Source organism: Triturus cristatus, chromosome 10 (genome assembly GCF_964204655.1).
Source record: "Triturus cristatus chromosome 10, aTriCri1.1, whole genome shotgun sequence".
Taxonomy (NCBI): Eukaryota; Metazoa; Chordata; class Amphibia; order Caudata; family Salamandridae; genus Triturus; species Triturus cristatus.
This window is the reverse complement of record NC_140593.1, coordinates 3,998,741-4,024,371: the sequence shown is the minus strand read 5'-3', so window position 1 is coordinate 4,024,371 and position 25,631 is coordinate 3,998,741. Positions and strand designations below refer to the sequence as shown.

Here is a 25,631-nt window from a genome sequence, read left to right as displayed (position 1 = left end):
ACAGGTGGCACCAGAGAAGTCTTGTTGTGATGGCATCCTCTGCCCTGGACCACAGACGTCTGACCCTCCACTGTCCACACCTGACAGGTGGCACCAGAGAAGTCTTGTTGTGATGGCATACTCTGCACTTGAGCTCTGACGCCTGACCCTCCCTCTGTCCACACCTGACAGGTGGCACCAGAGAAGTCTTGTTGTGATGGCATTCTCCTCCAGGGAGCACTGACCCCTGACTCTCCCTCTGTCCACACCTGACAGATGGCACCAGAGAAGTCTTGTTGTGATGGCATCCTCTGCCCTGGACCACAGACGTCTGACCCTCCACTGTCCACACCTGACAGGTGGCACCAGAGAAGTCTTGTTGTGATGGCATACTCTGCACTGGAGCTCTGACGCCTGACCCTCCCTCTGTCCACACCTGACAGGTGGCACCAAAGCAGTATTGTTGTGATGGCAGCCTCTGCCACGGAGCTCTGACCCCTGACCCACCCTCTGTCCACACCTGACAGGTGGCATCAGAGCAGTCTTATTGTGATGGCATCCTCTGCAATGGAGCTCTGACGCCTGACCCTCCCTCTGTCCACACCTGACAGGTGGCACCAGAGCAGGCTTGTTGTGATGGAATCCTCTGCCATGGAGCTCTGACGCCTGACCCTCCCTCTGTCCACACCTGACAGGTGGCACCAGAGCAGTCTTGTTGTGATGGCATCCTCTGCCATGAAGCTCTGACACCTGACCCTCCCTCTGTCCACACCTGACAGGTGGCACCAGAGCAGTCTTGTTGTGATGGCATCCTCTGCCATGGAGCTCTGATGCCAGACCCTCCCTCTGTCCACACCTGACAGGTGGCACCACAGCAGTCTTGTTGTGATGGCATTCTCTGCCCTGGAGTGCTGACACCTGACCCTCCCTCTGTCCACACCTGACAGGTGGCACCAGAGAAGTCTTGTTGTGATGGCATTCTCCTCCCGGGAGCACTGACCCCTGACCCTCCCTCTGTCCACACCTGACAGATGGCACCAGAGAAGTCTTGTTGTGATGGCATCCTCTGCCCTGGACCACTGACTTCTGACACTCCACTGTCCACACCTGACTGGTGGCACCAGAGAAGTCTTGTTGTGATGGCATACTCTGCACTGGAGCTCTGACGCCTGACTTTCCCTCTGTCCACACCTGACAGGTGGCACCAAAGCAGTCTTGTTGTGATGGCATCCTCTGCCATGGAGCTCTGATGCTTGACCCTCCCTCTGTCCACACCTGACAGGTGGCACCAGAGCAGTCTTGTTGTGATGGCATCCTCTGCCATGGAGCTCTGACGCCTGACCCTCCCTCTGTCCACACCTGACAGGTGGCACCAGAGCAGTCTTGTTGTGATGGAATCCTCTGCCATGGAGCTCTGATGCCAGACCCTCCCTCTGTCCACACCTGACAGGTGGCACCAAAGCAGTCTTGTTGTGATGGCATTCTCTGCCATGGAGCTCTGACGCCTGACCCTCCCTCTGTCCACACCTGACAGGTGGCACCAGAGCAGTCTTGTTGTGATGGCATCCTCTGCCATGGAGCTCTGATGCCAGACCCTCCCTCTGTCCACACCTGACAGGTGGCACCACAGCAGTCTTGTTGTGATGGCATTCTCTGCCCTGGAGTGCTGACACCTGACCCTCCCTCTGTCCACACCTGACAGGTGGCACCACAGCAGTCTTGTTGTGATGGCATTCTCTGCCCTGGAGTGCTGACACCTGACCCTCTCTCTGTCCACACCTGACAAGTGGCACCAGAGCAGTCTTGTTGTGATGGAATCCTCTGCCATGGAGCTCTGACGTCTGACGTAGTGTGAGTCTATAGCTGGGCGTCACTCCAGGTGGATTGTAGAAAACCAGTCATTAACAACAATACTAGTTTTCACAGTTATCCAACAGTAAATAGTCATGCGCTTGTTGAGTTTCTCAAGGATGCCAAGAGAGGCCTGGGGCACATCCCTACAGCCTTTAAATCACCCTCCATCAGGGTTCAGCCTACTTCAGTTTAAGACAGATTACTACTGGGTGACAGAGTACCCAGCCTGCCCTTCTGGGACCCTGATGTCTGTTCTCTGTTGGTTTTCCTCTTTGTCTCTAGCACCTCAGAAGCCTCCTAGGCGCTGGTCATGGAACAGAGGACGGACAATGGGTGGGAACATTAACTTTCCCTTGGATGTCACCTGGAAGTCGCACAGCCATTCCAGCCAGAGAGAAGTCTTGTTGTGATGGCATTCTCCTCCAGAGAGCACGGACGCCTGACCCTCCCTCTGTCCACACCTGACAGGTGGCACCAGAGTAGTCTTGTTGTGATGGCATCCTCTGCCATGGAGCTCTGATGCCAGACCCTCCCTCTGTCCACACCTGACAGGTGGCACCAAAGCAGTCTTGTTGTAATAGCATTCTCTGCCATGGAGCTCTGACGCCTGACCCTCCCTCTGTCCACACCTGACAGGTGGCACCAGAGCAGTCTTGTTGTGATGGCATCCTCTGCCATGGAGCTCTGATGCCAGACCCTCCCTCTGTCCACACCTGACAGGTGGCACCACAGCAGTCTTGTTTTGATGGCATTCTCTGCCCTGGAGTGCTGACACCTGACCCTCCCTCTGTCCACACCTGACAGGTGGCACCAGAGAAGTCTTGTTGTGATGGCATTCTCCTCCCGGGAGCACTGACCCCTGACCCTCTCTCTGTCCACACCTGACAAGTGGCACCAGAGCAGTCTTGTTGTGATGGAATCCTCTGCCATGGAGCTCTGACGTCTGACCCTCCACTGTCCACACCTGACAGGTGGCACCAGAGCAGTCTTGTTATGATGGCATCCTCTGCCATGGAGCTCTGACGCCTGACCCTCCCTCTGTCCACACCTGACAGGTGGCACCGGAGAAGTCTTGTTGTGATGGCATCCTCTGCCATGGAGCTCTGATGCCTGACCCTCCCTCTGTCCACACCTGACAGGTGGCACCACAGCAGTCTTGTTGTGATGGCATTCTCTGCCCTGGAGTGCTGACACCTGACCCTCCCTCTGTCCACACCTGACAGGTGGCACCGGAGAAGTCTTGTTGTGATGGCATTCTCCTCCCGGGAGCACTAACCCCTGACACTCCCTCTGTCCACACCTGACAGATGGCACCAGAGAAGTCTTGTTGTGATGGCATCCTCTGCCCTGGACCACTGACGTCTGACCCTCCACTGTCCACACCTGGCAGGTGGCACCAGAGAAGTCTTGTTGTGATGGCATACTCTGCACTAGAGCTCTGACGCCTGACCCTCCCTCTGTCCACACCTGACAGGTGGCACCAGAGCAGTCTTGTTGTGATGGCATCCTCTGCCATGGAGCTCTGACGCCTGACCCTCCCTCTGTCCACACCTGTAATGTGGCACCAGAGCAGTCTTGTTGTGATGACATCCTCTTCCATGGAGCTCTGACGCCTGACCCTCCCTCTGTCCACACCTGACAGGTGGCACCAGAGCAGTCATGTTGTGATGGCATTCTCCTCCAGGGAGCACTGACGCCTGACCCTCCCTCTGTCCACACCTTACAGATGGCACCAGAGAAGTCTTGTTGTGATGGCATCCTCTGCTCTGGATCACAGGAGTCTGACCCTCCACAGTCCAAACCTGACAGGTGGCACCAGAGAAGTCTTGTTGTGATGGCATACTCTGCACTGGGGCTCTGACGCCTGACCCTCCCTCAGTCCACACCTGACAGGTGGCACCAGAGCAGTCTTGTTGTGATGGCATTCTCCTCCCGGGAGCACTGACCCCTGACCCTCCCTCTGTCCACACCTGACAGATGGCACCAGAGAAGTCTTGTTGTGATGGCATCCTCTGCCCTGGACCACTGATGTCTGACCCTCCACTGTCCACATCTGACAGGTGGCACCAGAAAAGTCTTGTTGTGATGGCATACTCTGCACTGGAGCTCTGACGCCTGACCCTCCCTCTGTCCACACCTGACAGGTAGCACCAAAGCAGTCTTGTTGTGATGGCATCCTCTGCCATGGAGCTCTGACGCCTGACCCTCCCTCTGTCCACACCTGACAGGTGGCATCAGAGCAGTCTTGTTGTGATGGAATCCTCTGCAATGGAGCTCTGACGCCTGACCCTCCCTCTGTCCACACCTGACAGGTGGCACCAGAGCAGTCTTGTTGTGATGGAATCCTCTGCCATGGAGCTCTGACGCCTGACCCTCCCTCTGTCCACACCTGACAGGTGGCACCAGAGCAGTCTTGTTGTGATGGCATCCTCTGCCATGGAGCTCTGACGCCTGACCCTCCCTCTGTCCACACCTGACAGGTGGCACCAGAGCAGTCTTGTTGTGATGGCAACCTCTGCCATGGAGCTCTGATGCCAGACCCTCCCTCTGTCCACACCTGACAGGTGGCACCACAGCAGTCTTGTTGTGATGGCATTCTCTGCCATGGAGCTCTGACGCCTGACCCTCCCTCTGTCCACACCTGACAGGTGGCACAAGAGCAGTCTTGTTGTGATGGCATTCTCCTCCCGGGAGCACTGACCCCTGACCCTCCCTCTGTCCACACCTGACAGATGGCACCAGAGAAGTCTTGTTGTGATGGCATTCTCTGCCCTGGAGTGCTGACACCTGACCCTCCCTCTGTCCACACCTGACAGGTGGCACCAGAGAAGTCTAGTTGTGATGGCATTCTCCTCCCGGGAGCACTGACCCCTGACCCTCTCTCTGTCCATACCTGACAAGTGGCACCAGAGCAGTCTTGTTGTGATGGAATCCTCTGCCATGGAGCTCTGACGTCTGACCCTCCACTGTCCACACCTGACAGGTGGCACCAGAGCAGTCTTGTTGTGATGGCATCCTCTGCCATGGAGCTCTGACGCCTGACCCTCCCTCTGTCCACACCTGACAGGTGGCACCAGAGAAGTCTTGTTGTGATGGCATCCTCTGCCATGGAGCTCTGATGCCTGACCCTCCTTCTGTCCACACCTGACAGGTGGCACCACAGCAGTCTTGTTGTGATGGCATTCTCTGCCCTGGAGTGCTGACACCTGACCCTCCCTCTGTCCACACCTGACAGGTGGCACCAGAGAAGTCTTGTTGTGATGGCATTCTCCTCCCGGGAGCACTGACCCCTGACACTCCCTCTGTTCACACCTGACAGATGGCACCAGAGAAGTCTTGTTGTGATGGCATCCTCTGCCCTGGACCACTGACGTCTGACCCTCCACTGTCCACACCTGACAGGTGGCACCAGAGAAGTCTTGTTGTGATGGCATACTCTGCAATGGAGCTCTGACGCCTGACCCTCCCTCTGTCCACACCTGACAGGTGGCACCAGAGCAGTCTTGTTGTGATGGCATTCTCCTCCTGGGAGCACTGACCCCTGACCCTCCCTCTGTCCACACCTGACAGATGGCACCAGAGAAGTCTTGTTTTGATGGCATCCTCTGCCCTGGACCACTGACGTCTGACCCTCCACTGTCCACACCTGACAGGTGGCATCAGAGAAGTCTTGTTGTGATGGCATACTCTGCACTGGAGCTCTGACGCCTGACCCTCCCTCTGTCCACACCTGACAGGTGGCACCAAAGCAGTCTTGTTGTGATGGCATCCTCTGCCATGGAGCTCTGATGCCTGACCCTCCCTCTGTCCACACTTGACAGGTGGCACCAGAGCAGTCATGTTGTGATGGCATCCTCTGCCATGGAGCTCTGACGCCTGACCCTCCCTCTGCCCACACCTGACAGGTGGCACCAGAGCAGTCTTGTTGTGATGGAATCCTCTGCCGTGGAGCTCTGGCGCCTGACCCTCCCTCTGTCCACACCTGACAGGTGGCACCAGAGCAGTCTTGTTGTGATGGCATCCTCTGCCATGGAGCTCTGATGCCTGACCCTCCCTCTGTCTACACCTGACAGGTGGCACCAGAGCAGTCTTGTTGTGATTGCATCCTCTGCCATGGAGCTCTGATGCCAGACCCTCCCTCTGTCCACACCTGACAGGTGGCACCACAGCAGTCTTGTTGTGATGGCATTCTCTGCCCTGAAGTGCTGACACCTGACCCTCCCTCTGTCCGCACCTGACAGGTGGCACCAGAGAAGTCTTGTTGTGATGGCAATCTCCTCCCGGGAGCACTGACCCCTGACACTCCCTCTGTCCACACCTGAAAGATGGCACCAGAGAAGTCTTGTTGTGATGGCATCCTCTGCCCTGGACCACTGACGTCTGACCCTCCACTGTCCACGCCTGACAGGTGGCACCAGAGAAGTCTTGTTGTGATGGCATACTCTGCACTGGAGCTCTGACGCCTGACCCTCCCTCTGTCCACACCTGACAGGTGGCACCAGAGAAGTCTTGTTGTGATGGCATACTCTGCCATGGAGCTCTGATGCCTGACCCTCCCTCTGTCCACACCTCACAGGTGGCACCAGAGCAGTCTTGTTGTGATGGCATCCTCTGCCCTGGAGTGCTGACGCCTGACCCTCCCTCTGTCCACACCTGACAGATGGCACCAGAGAAGTCTTGTTGTGATGGCATCCTCTGCCCTGGACCACTGACGTCTGACCCTCCACTGTCCACACCTGACAGGTGGCACCAGAGAAATCTTGTTGTGATGGCATACTCTGCACTGGAGCTCTGACGCCTGACCCTCCCTCTGTCCACACCTGACAGGTGGCACCAAAAGCAGTCTTGTTGTGATGGCATCCTCTGCCATGGAGCTCTGATGCCTGACCCTCCCTCTGTCCACACCTGACAGGTGGCACCAGAGCAGTCATGTTGTGATGGCATCCTCTGCCATGGAGCTCTGACGCCTGACCCTCCCTCTGTCCACACCTGACAGGTGGCACCAGAGCAGTCTTGTTGTGATGGAATCCTCTGCTGTGGAGCTCTGGCGCCTGACCCTCCCTCTGTCCACACCTGACAGGTGGCACCAGAGCAGTCTTGTTGTGATGGCATCCTCTGCCATGGAGCTCTGACGCCTGACCCTCCCTCTGTCCACACCTGACAGGTGGCACCAGAGCAGTCTTGGTGTGATTGCATCCTCTGCCATGGAGCTCTGATAATAGACCCTCCCTCTGTCCACACCTGACAGGTGGCACCACAGCAGTCTTGTTGTGATGGCATTCTCTGCCCTGGAGTGCTGACACCTGACCCTCCCTCTGTCCACACCTGACAGGTGGCACCAGAGAAGTCTTGTTGTGATGGCATTCTCCTCCCAGGAGCACTGACCCCTGACCCTCCCTCTGTCCACAGCTGACAGATGGCACCAGAGAAGTCTTGTTGTGATGGCATCCTCTGCCCTGGACCACTGACGTCTGACCCTCCACTGTCCACACCTGACAGGTGGCACCAGAGAAGTCTTGTTGTGATGGCATACTCTGCACTGGAGCTCTGACGCCTGATCCTCCCTCTGTCCACACCTGACAGGTGCCACCAGAGCAATCTTGTTGTGATGGCATCCTCTGCCATGGAGCTCTGATGCCTGACCCTCCCTCTGTCCACACCTGACAGGTGGCACCACAGCAGTCTTGTTGTGATGGCATTCTCTGCCCTGGAGTGCTGACACCTGACCCTCCCTCTGTCCGCACCTGACAGGTGGCACCAGAGAAGTCTTGTTGTGATGGCAATCTCCTCTCGGGAGCACTGACCCCTGACACTCCCTCTGTCCACACCTGACAGATGGCACCAAGTCTTGTTGTGATGGCATCCTCTGCCCTGGACCACTGACGTCTGACCCTCCACTGTCCACGCCTGACAGGTGGCACCAGAGAAGTCTTGTTGTGATGGCATACTCTGCACTGGAGCTCTGACGCCTGACCCTCCCTCTGTCCACACCTGACAGGTGGCACCAGAGAAGTCTTGTTGTGATGGCATACTCTGCCATGGAGCTCTGATGCCTGACCCTCCCTCTGTCCACACCTGAGAGGTGGCACCAGAGCAGTCTTGTTGTGATGGCATCCTCTGCCCTGGAGTGCTGACGCCTGACCCTCCCTCTGTCCACACCTGACAGATGGCACCAGATAAGTCTTGTTGTGATGGCATTCTCCTCCAGGGAGCACTGATGCCTGACCCTCCCTCTGTCCACACCTGACAGGTGGCACCAGAGCAGTCTTGTTGTGATGGCATCCTCTGCCATGGAGCTCTGACGCCTGACCCTCCCTCTATCCACACCTGACAGGTGGCACCAGAGCAGTCTTGTTGTGATGGCATCCTCTTCCATGGAGCTCTGACGCCTGACCCTCCCTCTGTCCACACCTGACAGGTGGCACCAGAGAAGTCTTGTTGTGATGGCATACTCTGCCATGGAGCTCTGATGCCTGACCCTCCCTCTGTCCACACCTCACAGGTGGCACCAGAGCAGTCTTGTTGTGATGGCATCCTCTGCCCTGGAGTGCTGACGCCTGACCCTCCCCCTGTCCACACCTGACAGATGGCACCAGAGAAGTCTTGTTGTGATGGCATCCTCTGCCCTGGACCACTGACGTCTGACCCTCCACTGTCCACACCTGACAGGTGGCACCAGAGAAATCTTGTTGTGATGGCATACTCTGCACTGGAGCTCTGACGCCTGACCCTCCCTCTGTCCACACCTGACAGGTGGCACCAAAAGCAGTCTTGTTGTGATGGCATCCTCTGCCATGGAGCTCTGATGCCTGACCCTCCCTCTGTCCACACCTGACAGGTGGCACCAGAGCAGTCATGTTGTGATGGCATCCTCTGCCATGGAGCTCTGACGCCTGACCCTCCCTCTGTCCACACCTGACAGGTGGCACCAGAGCAGTCTTGTTGTGATGGAATCCTCTGCCGTGGAGCTCTGGCGCCTGACCCTCCCTCTGTCCACACCTGACAGGTGGCACCAGAGCAGTCTTGGTGTGATTGCATCCTCTGCCATGGAGCTCTGATAATAGACCCTCCCTCTGTCCACACCTGACAGGTGGCACCACAGCAGTCTTGTTGTGATGGCATTCTCTGCCCTGGAGTGCTGACACCTGACCCTCCCTCTGTCCACACCTGACAGGTGGCACCAGAGAAGTCTTGTTGTGATGGCATTCTCCTCCCAGGAGCACTGACCCCTGACCCTCCCTCTGTCCACAGCTGACAGATGGCACCAGAGAAGTCTTGTTGTGATGGCATCCTCTGCCCTGGACCACTGACGTCTGACCCTCCACTGTCCACACCTGACAGGTGGCACCAGAGAAGTCTTGTTGTGATGGCATACTCTGCACTGGTGCTCTGACGCCTGATCCTCCCTCTGTCCACACCTGACAGGTGCCACCAGAGCAATCTTGTTGTGATGGCATCCTCTGCCATGGAGCTCTGATGCCTGACCCTCCCTCTGTCCACACCTGACAGGTGGCACCACAGCAGTCTTGTTGTGATGGCATTCTCTGCCCTGGAGTGCTGACACCTGACCCTCCCTCTGTCCGCACCTGACAGGTGGCACCAGAGAAGTCTTGTTGTGATGGCAATCTCCTCTCGGGAGCACTGACCCCTGACACTCCCTCTGTCCACACCTGACAGATGGCACCAAGTCTTGTTGTGATGGCATCCTCTGCCCTGGACCACTGACGTCTGACCCTCCACTGTCCACGCCTGACAGGTGGCACCAGAGAAGTCTTGTTGTGATGGCATACTCTGCACTGGAGTTCTGACGCCTGACCCTCCCTCTGTCCACACCTGACAGGTGGCACCAGAGAAGTCTTGTTGTGATGGCATACTCTGCCATGGAGCTCTGATGCCTGACCCTCCCTCTGTCCACACCTGACAGGTGGCACCAGAGCAGTCTTGTTGTGATGGCATCCTCTGCCCTGGAGTGCTGACGCCTGACCCTCCCTCTGTCCACACCTGACAGATGTCACCAGATAAGTCTTGTTGTGATGGCATTCTCCTCCAGGGAGCACTGATGCCTGACCCTCCCTCTGTCCACACCTGACAGGTGGCACCAGAGCAGTCTTGTTGTGATGGCATCCTCTGCCATGGAGCTCTGACGCCTGACCCTCCCTCTATCCACACCTGACAGGTGGCACCAGAGCAGTCTTGTTGTGATGGCATCCTCTTCCATGGAGCTCTGACGCCTGACCCTCCCTCTGTCCACACCTGACAGGTGGCACCACAGCAGTCTTGTGGTGATGGCATTCTCTGCCCTGGAGTGCTGACACCTGACCCTCCCTCTGTCCACACCTGACAGGTGGCACCAGAGAAGTCTTGTTGTGAAGGCATTCTCCTCCCGGGACCACTGACCCCTGACCCTCCCTCTGTCCACACCTGACAGATGGCACCAGAGAAGTCTTGTCGTGATGGCATCCTCTGCTCTGGACCACAGACGTCTGACCCTCCACTGTCCACACCTGACAGGTGGCACCAGAGAAGTCTTGTTGTGATGGCATACTCTGCACTGGAGCTCTGACGCCTGACCCTCCCTCTGTCCACACCTGACAGGTGGCACCAGAGAAGTCTTGTTGTGATGGCATCCTCTGCCTTGGAGTGCTGAGGCCTGACCATCCCTCTGTCCACACCTGACAGGTGGCACCAGAGAAGTCTTGTTGTGATGGTATACTCTGAACTGGAGCTCTTACGTCTGACCCTCCCTCTGTCCACACCTGACAGGTGGCACCAGAGAAGTCTTGTTGTGAGGGCATACTCTGCCATGGATCTCTGATGCCTGACCCTCCCACTGTCCAGTCCTTGGACTCGGAACAAGAGGGCATCAGTGTCTTCAGTGGCTGCTACTTGACCACAGGAGGCAGGAAAGGTGGGGCAGCACCAGTGGAGGGGCTAGAGACCCTTGATTGGTAACGTGAGAAAGTAATTAGGCACCTGGGGTTGTACCTGGGCATTTGTTGAGCCAGAGCATGTGACTATAGCTTGGTTCAAAATGGCAGCATTTCAACACCCTGGCCATGAAACCACTCTTGTTAATATTTGGGTGTTATCTTAAACACATTGAACTGTTTTAGAATATGTTTCTTATTGTATTGATTCATTCTCAGGGTCTTATTTACAAAGCATTGGTGTGGGGCAGGGCCGCAACTTATTCTGCAGCGCTGCCCTTTGCCAATTTTAGAGGGCAGGATATATTTACAAGATATGGTGCATTCTTTTCTTTTCAGCCAGCTCTGGCACACAATTTGCAGCCCAGCACCAACGCTGGCACTCTTTAACCATGGTGTAAGGGTGTCCGTGTCATTGGCATGATCATTTTTGTGCAGGAAGGGGGATCTACCTGCACAAAAACAATCACAAGAGGCATTTTCCTCGTCCTATGTGTGCTGAAGAATGCAGCACACGTGGAAAAGATGCAAATACAAGAGGCAATGTAAACATTTCTCCTCATTACACCTGCTCTGGGGAGGTGTAAGATTTTCTTACTACCACAGGTTTATGGAATGTTACAAATGTCGGGCAGTGCAGAAATCCATGGAATACTGTGAGCAGGTGGCCTGATATATGCTGTCCGCTCGTTCTAGTGGGCACCTTGTATCAGTCCAAACAACCCCTTATGGTGATAGGTTAAAGACAACCTTATGTGAAAGCTATCCTAGTGGTAGCTCTGGAGAGCAGCCTTCAGGCTAAGTCTTGAAGGAATGTAAAGCAGCTTGTTTTACCAGTCTATAATCTCTTGAATGATCAAATGAAAAGACAACCACACCAGGTATATATTTAAAATATATGTATTTAAGTTAACACACACCCCTCTAGTCCCTTTATTAGACTGGAGTTCGAAGTACTTAGGTTACAAGATAGCAATCACCAGTCATAGCACAAATACACGTTTGGGCCCTAGGGGCGTACCAAACCATATACTAAAAAAGTGGTATAAGAACCACAACTGAACTAGACACAAGGCCTAGTGCCTGTAGAATCTCTGGGACCCCAAGGAACCACCCAAGGTAGTGACACAGGGGACCCACGGGAACTGTATGCAGTGTGAGAACACAACCGTGGGTTCCCGTTATCTTCGATGGGCAATGTCACAGTTGGAATTTTAAAGATTAGGGACACTTCTAATCGAGTCAGGACCAAACCCTTTTGGACTTAAGAAGTTCTAGGGCTAGCACCCATGTGAGCACTGGAGTACTCGAGTTACCTCACCCAGGGAAGCCGGGTACATAGGTGTCTTTTGGTGTCGGGTCGCGTCGTCGATTTCAATGGGAGCCTGCAAAGAAGTGCTGCTGCCGTGAAGAGGAGAAGTGTCCGGAGAGAGATCCAAGCCTGGATCTAGGATGTAAGGAACCTGAAAGCAGATGGGACAGAGTCTGGGTCACTTGCCAGTGACCTAGGGCAGGATGGATCAATGCCCACAGATGTCGGGTGCTTCAGGTGAGTTGACGTGTGTCTTGACTCTTCAGCCAAGAGGACCAGGAGGCATCGACGAAGTCCATGAGCCAGATTCGAGCTGCCATATGAAGTCTTTTGAGTGCTGCTGTGTCGGCGACCAGATTGGACCAAACAAGCCTTGGCATCTGCAAGTGACTGGTAATCAAAGAAAGGACTGTAGTGCAGACCAGCAAGGTCTGAGGGACTCACCCAGCAAGGGTAAGTCAGGGCACATCTGGAGCAACTAGGACAGTCCAAGCAAAAAAGGAGTTTCCTTCGTGGGCACCCGCTAGCCAACGGGATAGTGATCGCGAAGGAGCCTCAAGCGGTCGCACTTGAAGCTGGCCCACGGGTCACTTGTGGAGTGGAGGCCAACAATCTTTGGTGCAGGAAGTGCTCAAGGCTGGGGCTACTGGAAGTCCAAAGCACAACTTAGAGGAGGACCAGGAAGATAGTGTTGCTGCAAAAGTTTACCGTGACCAGGGGTCACGGTTTCACGTCACCCATGATAGCCACGGGCCTCAGCTTTGCTGTGGACTCAGGGTAGCCTCAGCGAAGTCTGTAAATCTACCTCTGGTGATGCAAAGACTTCAGCGTCCGGCGGGAGCTTCAGCGATGCAGACCGGTCAGTTGTTTCTTTGGTGCCTGCCAAGCAGGGGAGTCACTCCTTGACCTCAAGGGAGATTTCTTCAGTCTGCTAGTTAAAGTAGAACATCGAAGGTCCAGGATATATGTTGCAGAGTTTCGTCCAGGGTAATCTAAAGTCCTAGGGACTGGATTCCTATACTTATAGTAAGTTTAGGGGATGGACTAACTCTAAGGCCCCACCTGTGGGTGGGCTTGGAAAGAGGGGTGGTTACACCCATTTCCTTTGTCCAGTTTTGTGCCAGAGCAGGGGCAGGTAGCCCCTGCAACCGGTTTGAACTGGACTATGCACAGGGACACCAAGTGTGCCCCCAGTGCAGGACTTCAAAGCACCAGAGAGTGCTCCCGCCCAGCCCCAATACACATCTGCCTGTTTGGGGAGGTGGTCACACCTCTCTTCGACAGAAAACCTGGTGTCCAGGCCTCCCCTGCCGGAGTTTCGGTCAGCAGCAGGAGGCCAGACCCGTGTCTGTGGCAGAGGAATCAATTGTGTAATGCCAGGGCTCAGGAAAGTCCTACCGGGTTTAGCCAGTGCGAACATGTCTCTCCCTCTAGAAGGGTAAAATGCTACCCCTGCCGCCAAGCAGTGCAGGTAAATTAAATCACACCTACTTACAGTCCAGGTGAATTAACTCACACCTACATACGGTCCAGGTGAATTAACTCACACCTACATACGGTCCAGGTGAATTTACTCACACCTACGTACGGTCCAGGTGAATTTACTCACACCTACGTACGGTCCAGGTGAATTAACTCACACCTACATATGGTCCAGGTGAATTAACTCACACCTACATACGGTCCAGGTGAATTTACTCACACCTACGTACAGTCCAGGTGAATTTACTCACACCTACATGCGGTCCAGGTGAATTAACTCACATCTACGTACGGTCCAGGTGAATTTACTCACACCTACGTACGGTCAAGGTGAATTTACTCTCAACTACGTACCGTCCAGGTGAATTTTCCTCAAACCTACATACGGCCCAGGTGAATTTACTCACATCTACGTACGGTCCAGGTGAATTAACTCACCCCTATGTACGGTCAGGTGAATTACTTCACACCTACCAACGGTCGAGGTGAATTAATTCACACCTACATACAGTCCAGGTGAATTTACTCACACCTACATACGGTCCAGGTAAATTAATTGACACCTACGTACGATCCAGGTGAATTAACTCACACCTTCATACGGTCCAGGTGAATTAACTCACAGCTACGTATGGTCTAGGTGAATTAACTTACACCTACGTACGGTCCAGGTGAATTAACTCACATCTACGTGCGGTCCAGGTGAATTAATTCACACCTACATACAGTCCAGGTGAATTAACTCACACCTACGCACGGTCCAGGTGAATTAATTCACACCTACATATGGTCCAGGTGAATTAACTCACACCTACATACGGTCAAGGTGAATTAAGCAGTGGCGGCTGGTGACTTTTGAAAGTGGTGAGGCGTAAACGTTAGTGATGAGTGGGATTCTCCCCCTGAGAAAAGAATGGGTAAATTATGCCTTTTCACGCATATTTGAGAAAGCAAGAAGGTTAATTAAGCAATTATGAAAGTGTGGTGAAGCACAGGGAAGCATTGGAGAGGAAGGGTTCATTGAATAAATACCACCAAGAGGCACGGGTATGGCTCTGAGTATCTTATATAATAGATACCAGGCTGCATCAAACATCACGCTTGCTTGTGACGTGTTTCATGACAAGCTACAGCTCTGCCTGTGGCCTCATCCTATGCATTGTCAGAATCATTCTCTGCAGACAGACATGCATCCTACAGTTCCAGGGACATTAATATGTGTCGTCATCACACTCACAGAGCTGAAGTGGGACAGCCACAGAAGGGAATCCTAAGCATGGGATCTACAGTTTGTGTCGTTTTCAGAGTGTAACACAGTAATAGCATTACCAATGGCCTGTGTTCTCACGCATTAATTATTAATCAACACATAATTAGCCTTAATGACGTCCATGCTGAGTTCATGTGCTTGGAGGTGGCATTATATAATCTGTACGGATGGGATTTGTTTGCGCACTTTACCGGCCTTTGACGTGTGAAGCACGGCAGGACTTCACCAGGCACCTGCACAACGCATAGATTGAAAAAAGGCCGTTCAACCGTAGTACAGTTTACCAGTTTGTGACTTTTTTTGGAAGCTGTGTTACAGATAATTTAACAACAGTAAGCACTAATTTGAATGAATGCAAAACGTTTGTTCGATTTTCTCAGTTGCACACAACTTCATGAAAAGCTGATTATTTAATTAAAAAAATGTAATGTGTACATTTGTGCTATTGGGAAGGTGGGCATGTGACCAAACAGATGACCCGGAGTCAGCGTAGTACACAGGAACTGCCAGTTGTGTGTGCCTGGAAGACAGGAGGAACGGGCACTGTGTTCGTTTACAGGGGGTGGGTAGCGGAGTAGTGTGAAGGAACAGGGGACTATGTAGGTGTTGTTGTGCAGCTTCGGCTTATAGCACAGAAGGTGAGAGCACTGATATGTGTGAGGCCGCATGTCCCTTTCTGACAGCTAACAATGTAGGGACCGGGAGCAGGGAAGGACAATGTGGAAGAAACACTAAGGGAAAACATGGCGAGAACTGGCACTGAAAGGGCAATTTTTTCATGTAATTCCACGAAAACATGGAAAACCCGGTAACCCCCCCCAGGAAACACTGAGGCCTCCTCTGTCAGTAATTCCTGGTCAACTTACCAGGTGACCTTTTGTGCCACTCCTGAGAGACTGTTTTTGAAAATACAAATAATGGTTTCACTGCCTTTCCAACATCACTGGGTGTAAGTGGTTTCAATAATTGCTGGTCATCGTATTTCATTGACTTGTTGCAGGTGTGCCAAACAGCTACCCAGAAATAGTACCTAGTAATCCCTTTGCTTGTAGAAGGTGTGCCAACATTGCAGCCGATGCAACAGCAGGATAAATTATTCACACAGCTTGCTAAGTATGACAAAGCATTTATTTTACAAACCGCCGCATCCATTATGACAAGCATCTTTCTGTGCATTAGGAAGTATAAAGAGTTCATGTAATGAGAATTGTGGAACGTTAATAATATACATCAAGGAGGAAGTTGAGCTTGGAAATGTTTCTCCAGACTGTAAACAATATCGTTTTGTTCATGACATGATTATGAACATTACTAAATTGGCTTTCTTGATTTTTTTTATGATTGCAAGACAGTTTCAAACTATTAGCAGGTATAAATGTCTACATAACTGATGTTGGAACAAAAAAAAACAAAAAAATGTATACAAACATAATAAAAACAATTCGTAATCTTTTCTTATGACAAAAATAATTATTTTAAACATTTTATATTTGACTGCATGCCTAAAAAAGACAACACTTATTAATAATACAATACCGATGTGGTATTTAAGGGCTTGTATAGTACGACACATGCACGTTGAAAAACCAGTGTTTAACGTGCACTCGTCTGAAATGTACTCTGGTTGAAAAGACTAACGGTAGAGCAGACAAGATTTTCATCACCCGATTTACAGGTAGGTAACCCGTGGCGCTAGTAACTCAAAGGTCACCCTTCTAATGGAGTTTGTCCAGGCACGGCCGGCATGACTGGAGAGGGTAGGGGGGGAAAGTTAATCAATAATAAAAAGAACTTACCAGTCATCTTCTCCGGTCCCGCGTCGCATCACGTCTGCTGCTCTGACTACAACGTGGAAGTAACTTCTCCCCGCTCTTTTCTTTTGCCAATGAGGAGACTGGGGGGCCGGGCGGTGGGCTGAACCTTTACTTTCCTGTTATTTGATAGGGCATGGGGCGACTTTGCGCAAAACGCGTCACCGCCCGAGCAGGAGCCTACCTTCAAACTCCTGCTCTACACAGGGCATGCGCAGCAAACCTAATGGTTTGTGAATGTGAGTGAGGGGCTTTGCTCCTCTCTCACATGCGCAGACCATCTTTTTAACTCCTGCTCGTCTCTGCCTGCGTGCGCTGTGCGTGACATGCGCACAGCGCACTTTCACCGGTAATGAAGCGCACAGGCGGCCCGGAAATGTAAACAGACGAATTGTAAGCTGTCAATTCGTCTGTTTACATTCCATCCTGTTCACTGGCCGATTCTTTTGTGGGGCGCTGCCCCAACGCTCCTAATGGACCAGCCGCCACTGGAATTAAGTCACACCTACGTATGGTCTAGGTGAATTAACTAACACCTACATACGGTGAGGTGAATTACTTACGTACGGTCCCGGTGAATTAACTCACACCTACGTATGGTCCAAGTGAATTAACTCATGTCTACGTACGGTCCAGGTGAATTACCTCACACGTACATACGGTCCAGGTGAATTAACTCACACCTACGTGCGGTCCAGGTGAATTAATTCACTCCTACATACTGTCCAGGTGAATTAACTCCTACGCACGGTCCAGGTGAATTAATTCACACCTACATTTGGTCCAGGTGAATTAACTCACACTTACATACGGTCAAGGTGAATTAACTCACACCTACGTATGGTCTAGGTGAATTAACTAACACCTACATACGGTGAGGTGAATTAACTCACACTTACGTATGGTCCAGGTGAATTAACTGGTTGTATGACATAATTTCGACAGACAGAAAATCGACCTACAAATATATCGCAACAAAAATATCGATGTCAAGAATATCGACATCCTATCTACAACATGGTAAGTACAAAAATATCGAAAATTAAATATCGATGTCAAAAATATCGTTATTAAAAATATCGTTTTTCTTTTACTTTAAAAATATATGTAAAATAAACCAAATTATACTTAGAAATTTAATAAACATACTTAAATATATTGTATAATATTTAAAATGTATAATTAATATATATAATTTAATACAACTTTAATTAAACACATACATATAATATATAATATATATACTTACTTAATAATTAATTTTACTAATAATTTCTGTAACGTATAAATTATTAAATGTTTTAAAAAATTACCAATACATCTATACACATAAAATAATAACATTAATAAATATTTAATAATTACATATAGCAAATAATAATCAATATTTTTAATGTGAATAATTTTTATTATTAATGATATATTACAATAGCAAAAATAATACAAAACATATGAAATATCAGACACAATAAAACTACTAGTCCAACTCCAACAAAAACAACAGTAAGGAAAATGTTGGATACCGTAGGGGTAAAAATTACTATTCCAACTCCAAAGAGTGCAACAGTAGGGAAAGCATTGGATAGCGTAGGGTTAAAATTACTATTCCAACTCCAGAGAGTGCAATAGTAGGGAAAGCGTTGGATAGCGTAAAGGTAAAAATTACTATTCCAACTCCAGAGAGTGCAACAGTAGGAAAAGCGCTGGAAAGCGTAGGGGTAAAAATTACTATTCCCACTCCAAAGAGTGCAACAGTAGGGAAAGCGTTGGATAGCGTAAAGGTAAAAATTACTATTCCAACTCCAGAGAGTGCAACAGTAGGAAAAGCGCTGGATAGCGTAGGGGTAAAAATTACTATTCCAACTCCAGAGAGTGCAACAGTAGGGAAAGCGTTGGATAGCGTAGGGGTACAAATTACTATTCCCACTCCAGTAAGTGCAACACTAGGTAAAGCGCTGGATAGCGTAGGGGTAAAAATTACTATTCCAACTCCAAATAGTGCAACAGTAGGGAAAGCATTGGATAGCGTAGGGGTAAAAATTACTATTCCAACTCCAAAGAGTGCAACAGTAGGGAAAGCGTTGGATAGCGTAGGGGTAAAAATTACTATTCCAACTCCAGAGAGTGCAACAGTAGGGAAAGCGTTGGATAGCGTAGGGGTACAAATTACTATTCCCACTCCAGTAAGTGAAACAGTAGGGAAAGCGCTGGATAGCGTAGGGGTAAAAATTACTATTCCAACTCCAAAGAGTGCAACAGTAGGGAAAGCGTTGGATAGCGTAGGGGTAAAAATTACTATTCAAACTCCAGAGAGTGCAATAGTAGGGAAAGTGTTGGATAGCGTAAGGGTAAAAATTACTATTCCCACTCCAGAGAGTGCAACAGTAGGGAAAGTGTTGGATAGCGTAGGGAAAAGAATTACTATTCCAACTCCAGAGAGAGCAATAGTAGGGAAAACGTTGGATAGCGTAGGAGTAAAAATTACTATTCCCACTCCAGTGAGTCCAACAGTAGGGAAAGTGTTGGATAGCGTAGGGGTAAAAATTACTATTCCCACTCCAGAGAGTGCAACAGTAGTGAAAACGCTGGATAGCGTAGGGGTACAAATTACTATTCCCACTCCAGTAAGTGAAACAGTAGGAAAAGCGCTGGATAGCGTAGGGGTAAACATTACTATTCCCACTACAGTAAGTGAAACAGTAGGGAAAGCGCTGGATAGCGTAGGGGTAAAAATTACTATTCCAACTCCAGAGAGTGCAACAGTAGGAAAAGCGCTGTATAGCGTAGGGGTAAAAATTACTATTCCAACTCCAGAGAGTGCAACAGTAGGGAAAGCGTTGGATAACGTAGGGGTACAAATTACTATTCCCACTCCAGTAAGTGAAACTGTAGGGAAAGCGCTGGATAGCGTAGGGGTAAAAATTACTATTCCAACTCCAAAGAGTGCAACAGTAGGGAAAGCGTTGGATAGCGTAGGGCTAAAAATTACTATTCCAACTCCAGAGAGTGCAATAGTAGGGAAAGCGTTGGATAGCGTAAGGGTAAAAATTACTATTCCCACTCCAGTGAGTCCAACAGAAGGGAAAGCGTTGGATAGCGTAGGAGTAAAAATTACTATTCCCACTCCAGAGAGTGCAACAGTAGTGAAAACGCTGGATAGCGTAGGGGTACAAACTACTATTCCCACTCCAGTAAGTGAAACAGTAGGGAAAGTGCTGGATAGCGTAGGGTTAAAAATTACTATTCCAACTCCAGATAGTAAAACAGTTGGGAAAGCACTGGATAGCATAGGGATTCTATAAACATAATAACCAATTAAATAATTAGTTATAAAAAAATAGCATATTAATAATTAATTTACAAAATATGTATTATTAAATACCAATTATTTAAAATAAATATTTATATAAATAACTTTAAATTACATCCCACACTATTCCCCCTTTAACACACCACACTACACATACAAAATACACAATACATTTAAATATAAGTTTATCTATTATTTACAATTAATAATACATTCTTTATAATTAATATACTTATTATTTACAAATTTATACATATTAACTACCAAATTACAATTATTCACAAATTAATTATTAATTAACAATACATTAATTAGCAATAACAACAAATAACATGGAATAATAAATTATTTATATTTACTATATTTAACGTACTAATAACAATTAAATACCAATTAATAATTAATTAACAATTAATTATTATTAATTACAAATAAATAAAAATTATCAGTAATTATTTGAATTTAATTACATCCCACCCTATTCCCCTATAAACCCACAACATATAAAAATTCACATAATTAATTTAATCATCAATTAATCACTTAATAAAATTAAATCACCAATTAATTAGTAATTAACAATTAATTAATTAACAATACCAAAAAATAAATATTAATATTAAACTAATTATAACTTAAATAATTAACCAATTAATAAAATTAATTAACAATTAATAATTCATTAACAATTAATTAATCAATTAATATATTTAATTAACAATTAGTAATTAATTAACAATTAATTAATCATGAATACCAATTAAACAATACATATTAATTAATTATAATTAAATTACTTCCCACCCTATTCCCCTATAAACCCACAACCCGCTCTGATACTAAAACGCTAAATTATATTTTAAATAATTATTAATCTCTAAACATTTATTTTTAAATGTATTAAAATACATTACAATAATCTTTAACATACAAATAAAATACATATTAAAATACATTACACTAATAAAATATCGATATTTTTGACATCGAAATTTTTGATTACGATATTACTTACATCTATATTAATGACTTCGATATTATTAACTTCGATAATACTTACCTTGGGGTCGATATTCTGTCCATCCATATTCTTGACTTCGATATTCTTTACCTACGATATTTACAACTCGATATACTTGTAGTTCGAAATTTAAAACTCGATATTTAGACTGCTCACCGAATTAACTCACACCTACGTAGGGTCCAGGTGAATTAACTCACACCTACATACAGTCCAGGTGAATTACCTGCATGTGAACTATCTATCCCCACTGCGCATGTAGTGGGTGTTCTCTACTGCCCAGGGTGCATGCGCATGCTGCGCACCCCCCACTGCTGATTGTTTCCATGTGGCATGGGACTGCCATGCGAGGCGATCCTTTCGCGATATGGTGGGCCAGGAAATCTCGACGGTTCTGGGACGCCTGTTTGATCTGGGCCCCCAAACTGCATTGCTGGGGCTTGTGGAGGAGCTAGGAGGGTCCACGCACTGAAAGGACCTTTATAGGGGGACCTCCCTGGCAGCCAAAAGGGACGTTGCCCATCTGTGGAGGCAACCTCCAACTGTGACAAAAAGGAGTTTATTTGTGCGTGCAGCAAGAAAAGCCGTTCTATGAGGCGTGCGGATGTCCTCGTAAGCATGATAAAGTGTAGGGGAAGTGGTGGTCCTACTATGGACTATCACCATGAAAGGAATAGCCCCTGCAGGGGTCGTATCATGCATGATAAAGTGTGGGGGAAGTGGTGGTCCTACTTTCGAGTATCACTATGAAAGGACTGGCCCCTGCAGGGGTCATATCATGCATGATAAAGTGTGGGGGAAGTGGTGGTCCTACTTTGGACTATCACCATGAAAGGACTGGCCCCTGCAGGGGTCGTATCATGTATGATAAAGGGTGGGGGGAGTGGTGGTCCTACTATGGACTATCACCATGAAAGGACTGGCCCCTGCAGGAGTCGTATCATGCATGATAAAGTGTGGGGGAAGTGGTGGTCCTACTTTGGACTATCACCATTGTATCATGCATGATAAAATGTGGGGGAAGTGGTGGTCCTACTTTGGACTATCACCATTGTATCATGCATGATAAAGTGTGGGGGAAGTGGTGGTCCTGCTATGGACTATCACCATGAAAAAACTGGCCCCTGCAGAGGTCGTATCATGCATGATAAAGTGTAGGGGAAGTGGTGGTCCTACTATGGACTATCACCATGAAAGGACTGGCCCCTGCAGGGGTCGTATCATGCATGATAAAGTGTAGGGGAAGTGGTAGTCCTACTTTGGAGCATCACCATGAAAGGACTGGCCCCTGCAGGGGTCGTATCATGCATGATAAAGTGTGGGGGAAGTGGTGGTCCTACCTTGGACTATCACCATGAAAGGACTGGCCCCTGCAGGGGTCGTATCATGCATGATAAAGTGTGGGGGAAGTGGTGGTGCTACTTTGGACTATCACCATGAAAGGACTGGCCCCTGCAGGGGTCGTATCATGTATGATAAAGGGTGGGGGAAGTGGTGGTCCTACTATGGACTATCACCATGAAAGGACTGGCCCCTGCAGGGTCGTATCATGCATGATAAAGTGTGGGGGAAGTGGTGGTCATACTTTGGACTATCACCATTGTATCATGCATGATAAAATGTGGGGGAAGTGGTGGTCCTACTTTGGACTATCACCATTGTATCATGCATGATAAAGTGTGGGGGAAGTGGTGGTCCTACTTTGGACTATCACCATGAAAGGACTGGCCCCTGCAGGGGTCATATCATGCATGATAAAGTGTGGGGGAAGTGGTGGTCCTACTTTGGACTATCACCATTGTATCATGCATGATAAAGTGTGGGAGGAGCTAGGAGGGTCCACGAACTGAAAGGACCTTTATAGGGGGACCTCCCTGGCAGCCAAAAGGGACGTTGCCCATCTGTGGAGGCAACCTCCAACTGTGACAAAAAGGAGTTTATTTGTGCGTGCAGCAAGAAAAGCCGTTCTATGAGGCGTGCGGATGTCCTCGTAAGTAGGATAAAGTGTAGGGGAAGTGGTGGTCCTACTATGGACTATCACCATGAAAGGAATGGCCCCTGCAGGGGTCGTATCATGCATGATAAAGTGTGGGGGAAGTGGTGGTCCTACTTTGGAGTATCACCATGAAAGGACTGGCCCCTGCAGGGGTCATATCATGCATGATAAAGTGTGGGGGAAGTGGTGGTCCTTCTTTGGACTATCACCATGAAAGGACTGGCCCCTGCAGGGGTCGTATCATGTATGATAAAGGGTGGGGGGAGTGGTGGTCCTACTATGGACTATCACCATGAAAGGACTGGCCCCTGCAGGAGTCGTATCATGCATGATAAAGTGTGGGGGAAGTGGTGGTCCTACTTTGGACTATCACCATTGTATCATGCATGATAAAGTGTGGGGGAAGTGGTGGTCCTACTATGGACTATCACCATGAAAAAACTGGCCCCTGCAGGGGTCGTATCATGCATGATAAAGTGTAGGGGAAGTGGTGGTCCTACTATGGACTATCACCATGAAAGGACTGGCCCCTGCAGGGGTCGTATCATGCATGATAAAGTGTGGGGGAAGTGGTGGTCCTACTTTGGACTATCACCATTGTATCATGCATGATAAAATGTGGGGGAAGTGGTGGTCCTACTTTGGACTATCACCATTGTATCATGCATGATAAAGTGTGGGGGAAGTGGTGGTCCTACTATGGACTATCACCATGAAAAAACTGGCCCCTGCAGGGGTCGTATCATGCATGATAAAGTGTAGGGGAAGTGGTGGTCCTACTATGGACTATCACCATGAAAGGACTGGCCCCTGCAGGGGTCGTATCATAAATGATAAAGTGTAGGGGAAGTGGGGGTCCTACTTTGGAGTATCACCATGAAAGGACTGGCCCCTGCAGGGGTCGTATCATGCATGATAAAGTGTGGGGGAAGTGGTGGTCCTACTTTGGACTATCACCAGGAAAGGACTGGCCCCTGCAGGGGTCGTATCATGTATGATAAAGGGTGGGGGAAGTGGTGGTCCTACTATGGACTATCACCATGAAAGGACTGGCCCCTGCAGGGGTCGTATCATGCATGATAAAGTGTGGGGGAAGTGGTGGTCCTACTTTGGACTATCACCATTGTATCATGCATGATAAAATGTGGGGGAAGTGGTGGTCCTACTTTGGACTATCACCATTGTATCATGCATGATAAAGTGTGGGGGAAGTGGTGGTCCTACTTTGGACTATCACCATGAAAGGACTGGCCCCTGCAGAGGTCGTATCATGCATGATAAAGTGTGGGGGAAGTGGTGGTCCTACTTTGGACTATCACCATTGTATCATGCATGATAAAGTGTGGGGGAAGGGGTGGTTCTACTATGGACTATCACCATGAAAGGACTGGCCCCTGCAGGGGATGTATCATGTCTTGTAGCCCTGAATGCTCAGCTCCTACTAATTGAAAGGTCTGGATGGTGCTTGCTGCATAAACGAAATAAAATTGCTTCTAAAAAACATACTTGATAGTTTTCTAAATGGGTGTGGACCTCCCTCTTGAGTGTGTGCAACAAGTGTCTAACACTCCCCTCTGATACGTATAAAGCTGCACCACCACACTACCACAAATGAAGCACCTTGGGATCGTTCAAGCAACGCCCGGTCCACTTATAAGGTATACTTGGACTCTTTACACAGCATACCTCTTTCGGGATACTATATTGAGAGCCAGCTTCCTACACTCAGAGTTTGGAGAAAGCCAAGGCAGCTTGGGGAGGGTGGGATCATGAGTGGTGGTAACCAAAGCTCTAGGGCAAGAATGGTAGCTAACACTTGGATGTAGGCTTGGGGCTGCAGAGGGATGTGCTCTGATTGGATGTAGTCTAGGGGTCATGGATAGCATGGTACATGAAGACAAGTTCTTCCTGCAAGCTTCTGAGTTACACAGACAGTGGGGGGGGGTAGTTGTGCCTTTAGGCAGATGCAGTACCATGTCACATGCAACCCTAGAAAGTGGTGGTCATGTAAATTGTGAGCGTAGTCAACGATCTGCCAAAGAGAGGTGTTTCGGGTAGATTAAACGTACTCAGAATTGACATTTGTTCTCATTTTGTCACATGTCAACAGATTATTGCAAATAAATCGGGCTGTGAGAGCACAGATTCTGCCTCCATCGTGGCGTGTTTAAGGCAGAAACCTGAGGCGCATTTTCTGGACCTTCAGACACGAGAGGTATGTGTTGTATTGTGTTATGCTGTGTTGTGCTATGTTGCGCTGTGTTGTGCTGTGTTGTGTTGTATTGTGTTGTGTTGGCTTGTGCTGTGCTGTGTTGTGCCATGTTGGGCTGTGTTGTGTTGTGCTGTGCTGTGTTGTGTTGTGCTGTATTGTGTTGTGTTGGATTGTGCTGTGTTGTGTTGGATTGTGTTGTGTTGTGTTGGATTGTGCTGTGTTGTGTTGTGTTGTATTGTGTTGTGTTGGATTGTGTTGTGCTGTGCTGTGTTGTGTTGTATTGTGTTGTGTTGGATTGTGCTGCGTTGTCTTGTGCTGTGTTGTGTTGTGCTATGTTGCGCTGTGTTGTGTTGCGTTGGATTGTGCTGTGCTGTGTTGTAGTGTGTTGTGTTAAATTGTGCTGTGCTGTGCTGTGTTTTTCTGTGCCGTGTTGTTTGAGCTAGATCAGAGATCCTGA

At 49.1% G+C, this 25,631-nt stretch overlaps 1 protein-coding gene across 1 annotated transcript in view; it reads left to right on the top strand.

Annotated features, from left to right (window-relative positions):
* Positions 1–25,631, top strand: part of LOC146788702 (fatty acyl-CoA hydrolase precursor, medium chain-like) — a 652,575-nt gene that overhangs the window by 441,203 nt on the left and 185,741 nt on the right. The window contains exon 7 of the mRNA XM_085630085.1: positions 25,073–25,177. Coding sequence (XP_085486211.1) covers positions 25,073–25,177 — 105 coding nt within the window. The remainder of the gene's footprint in view (positions 1–25,072; positions 25,178–25,631) is intronic.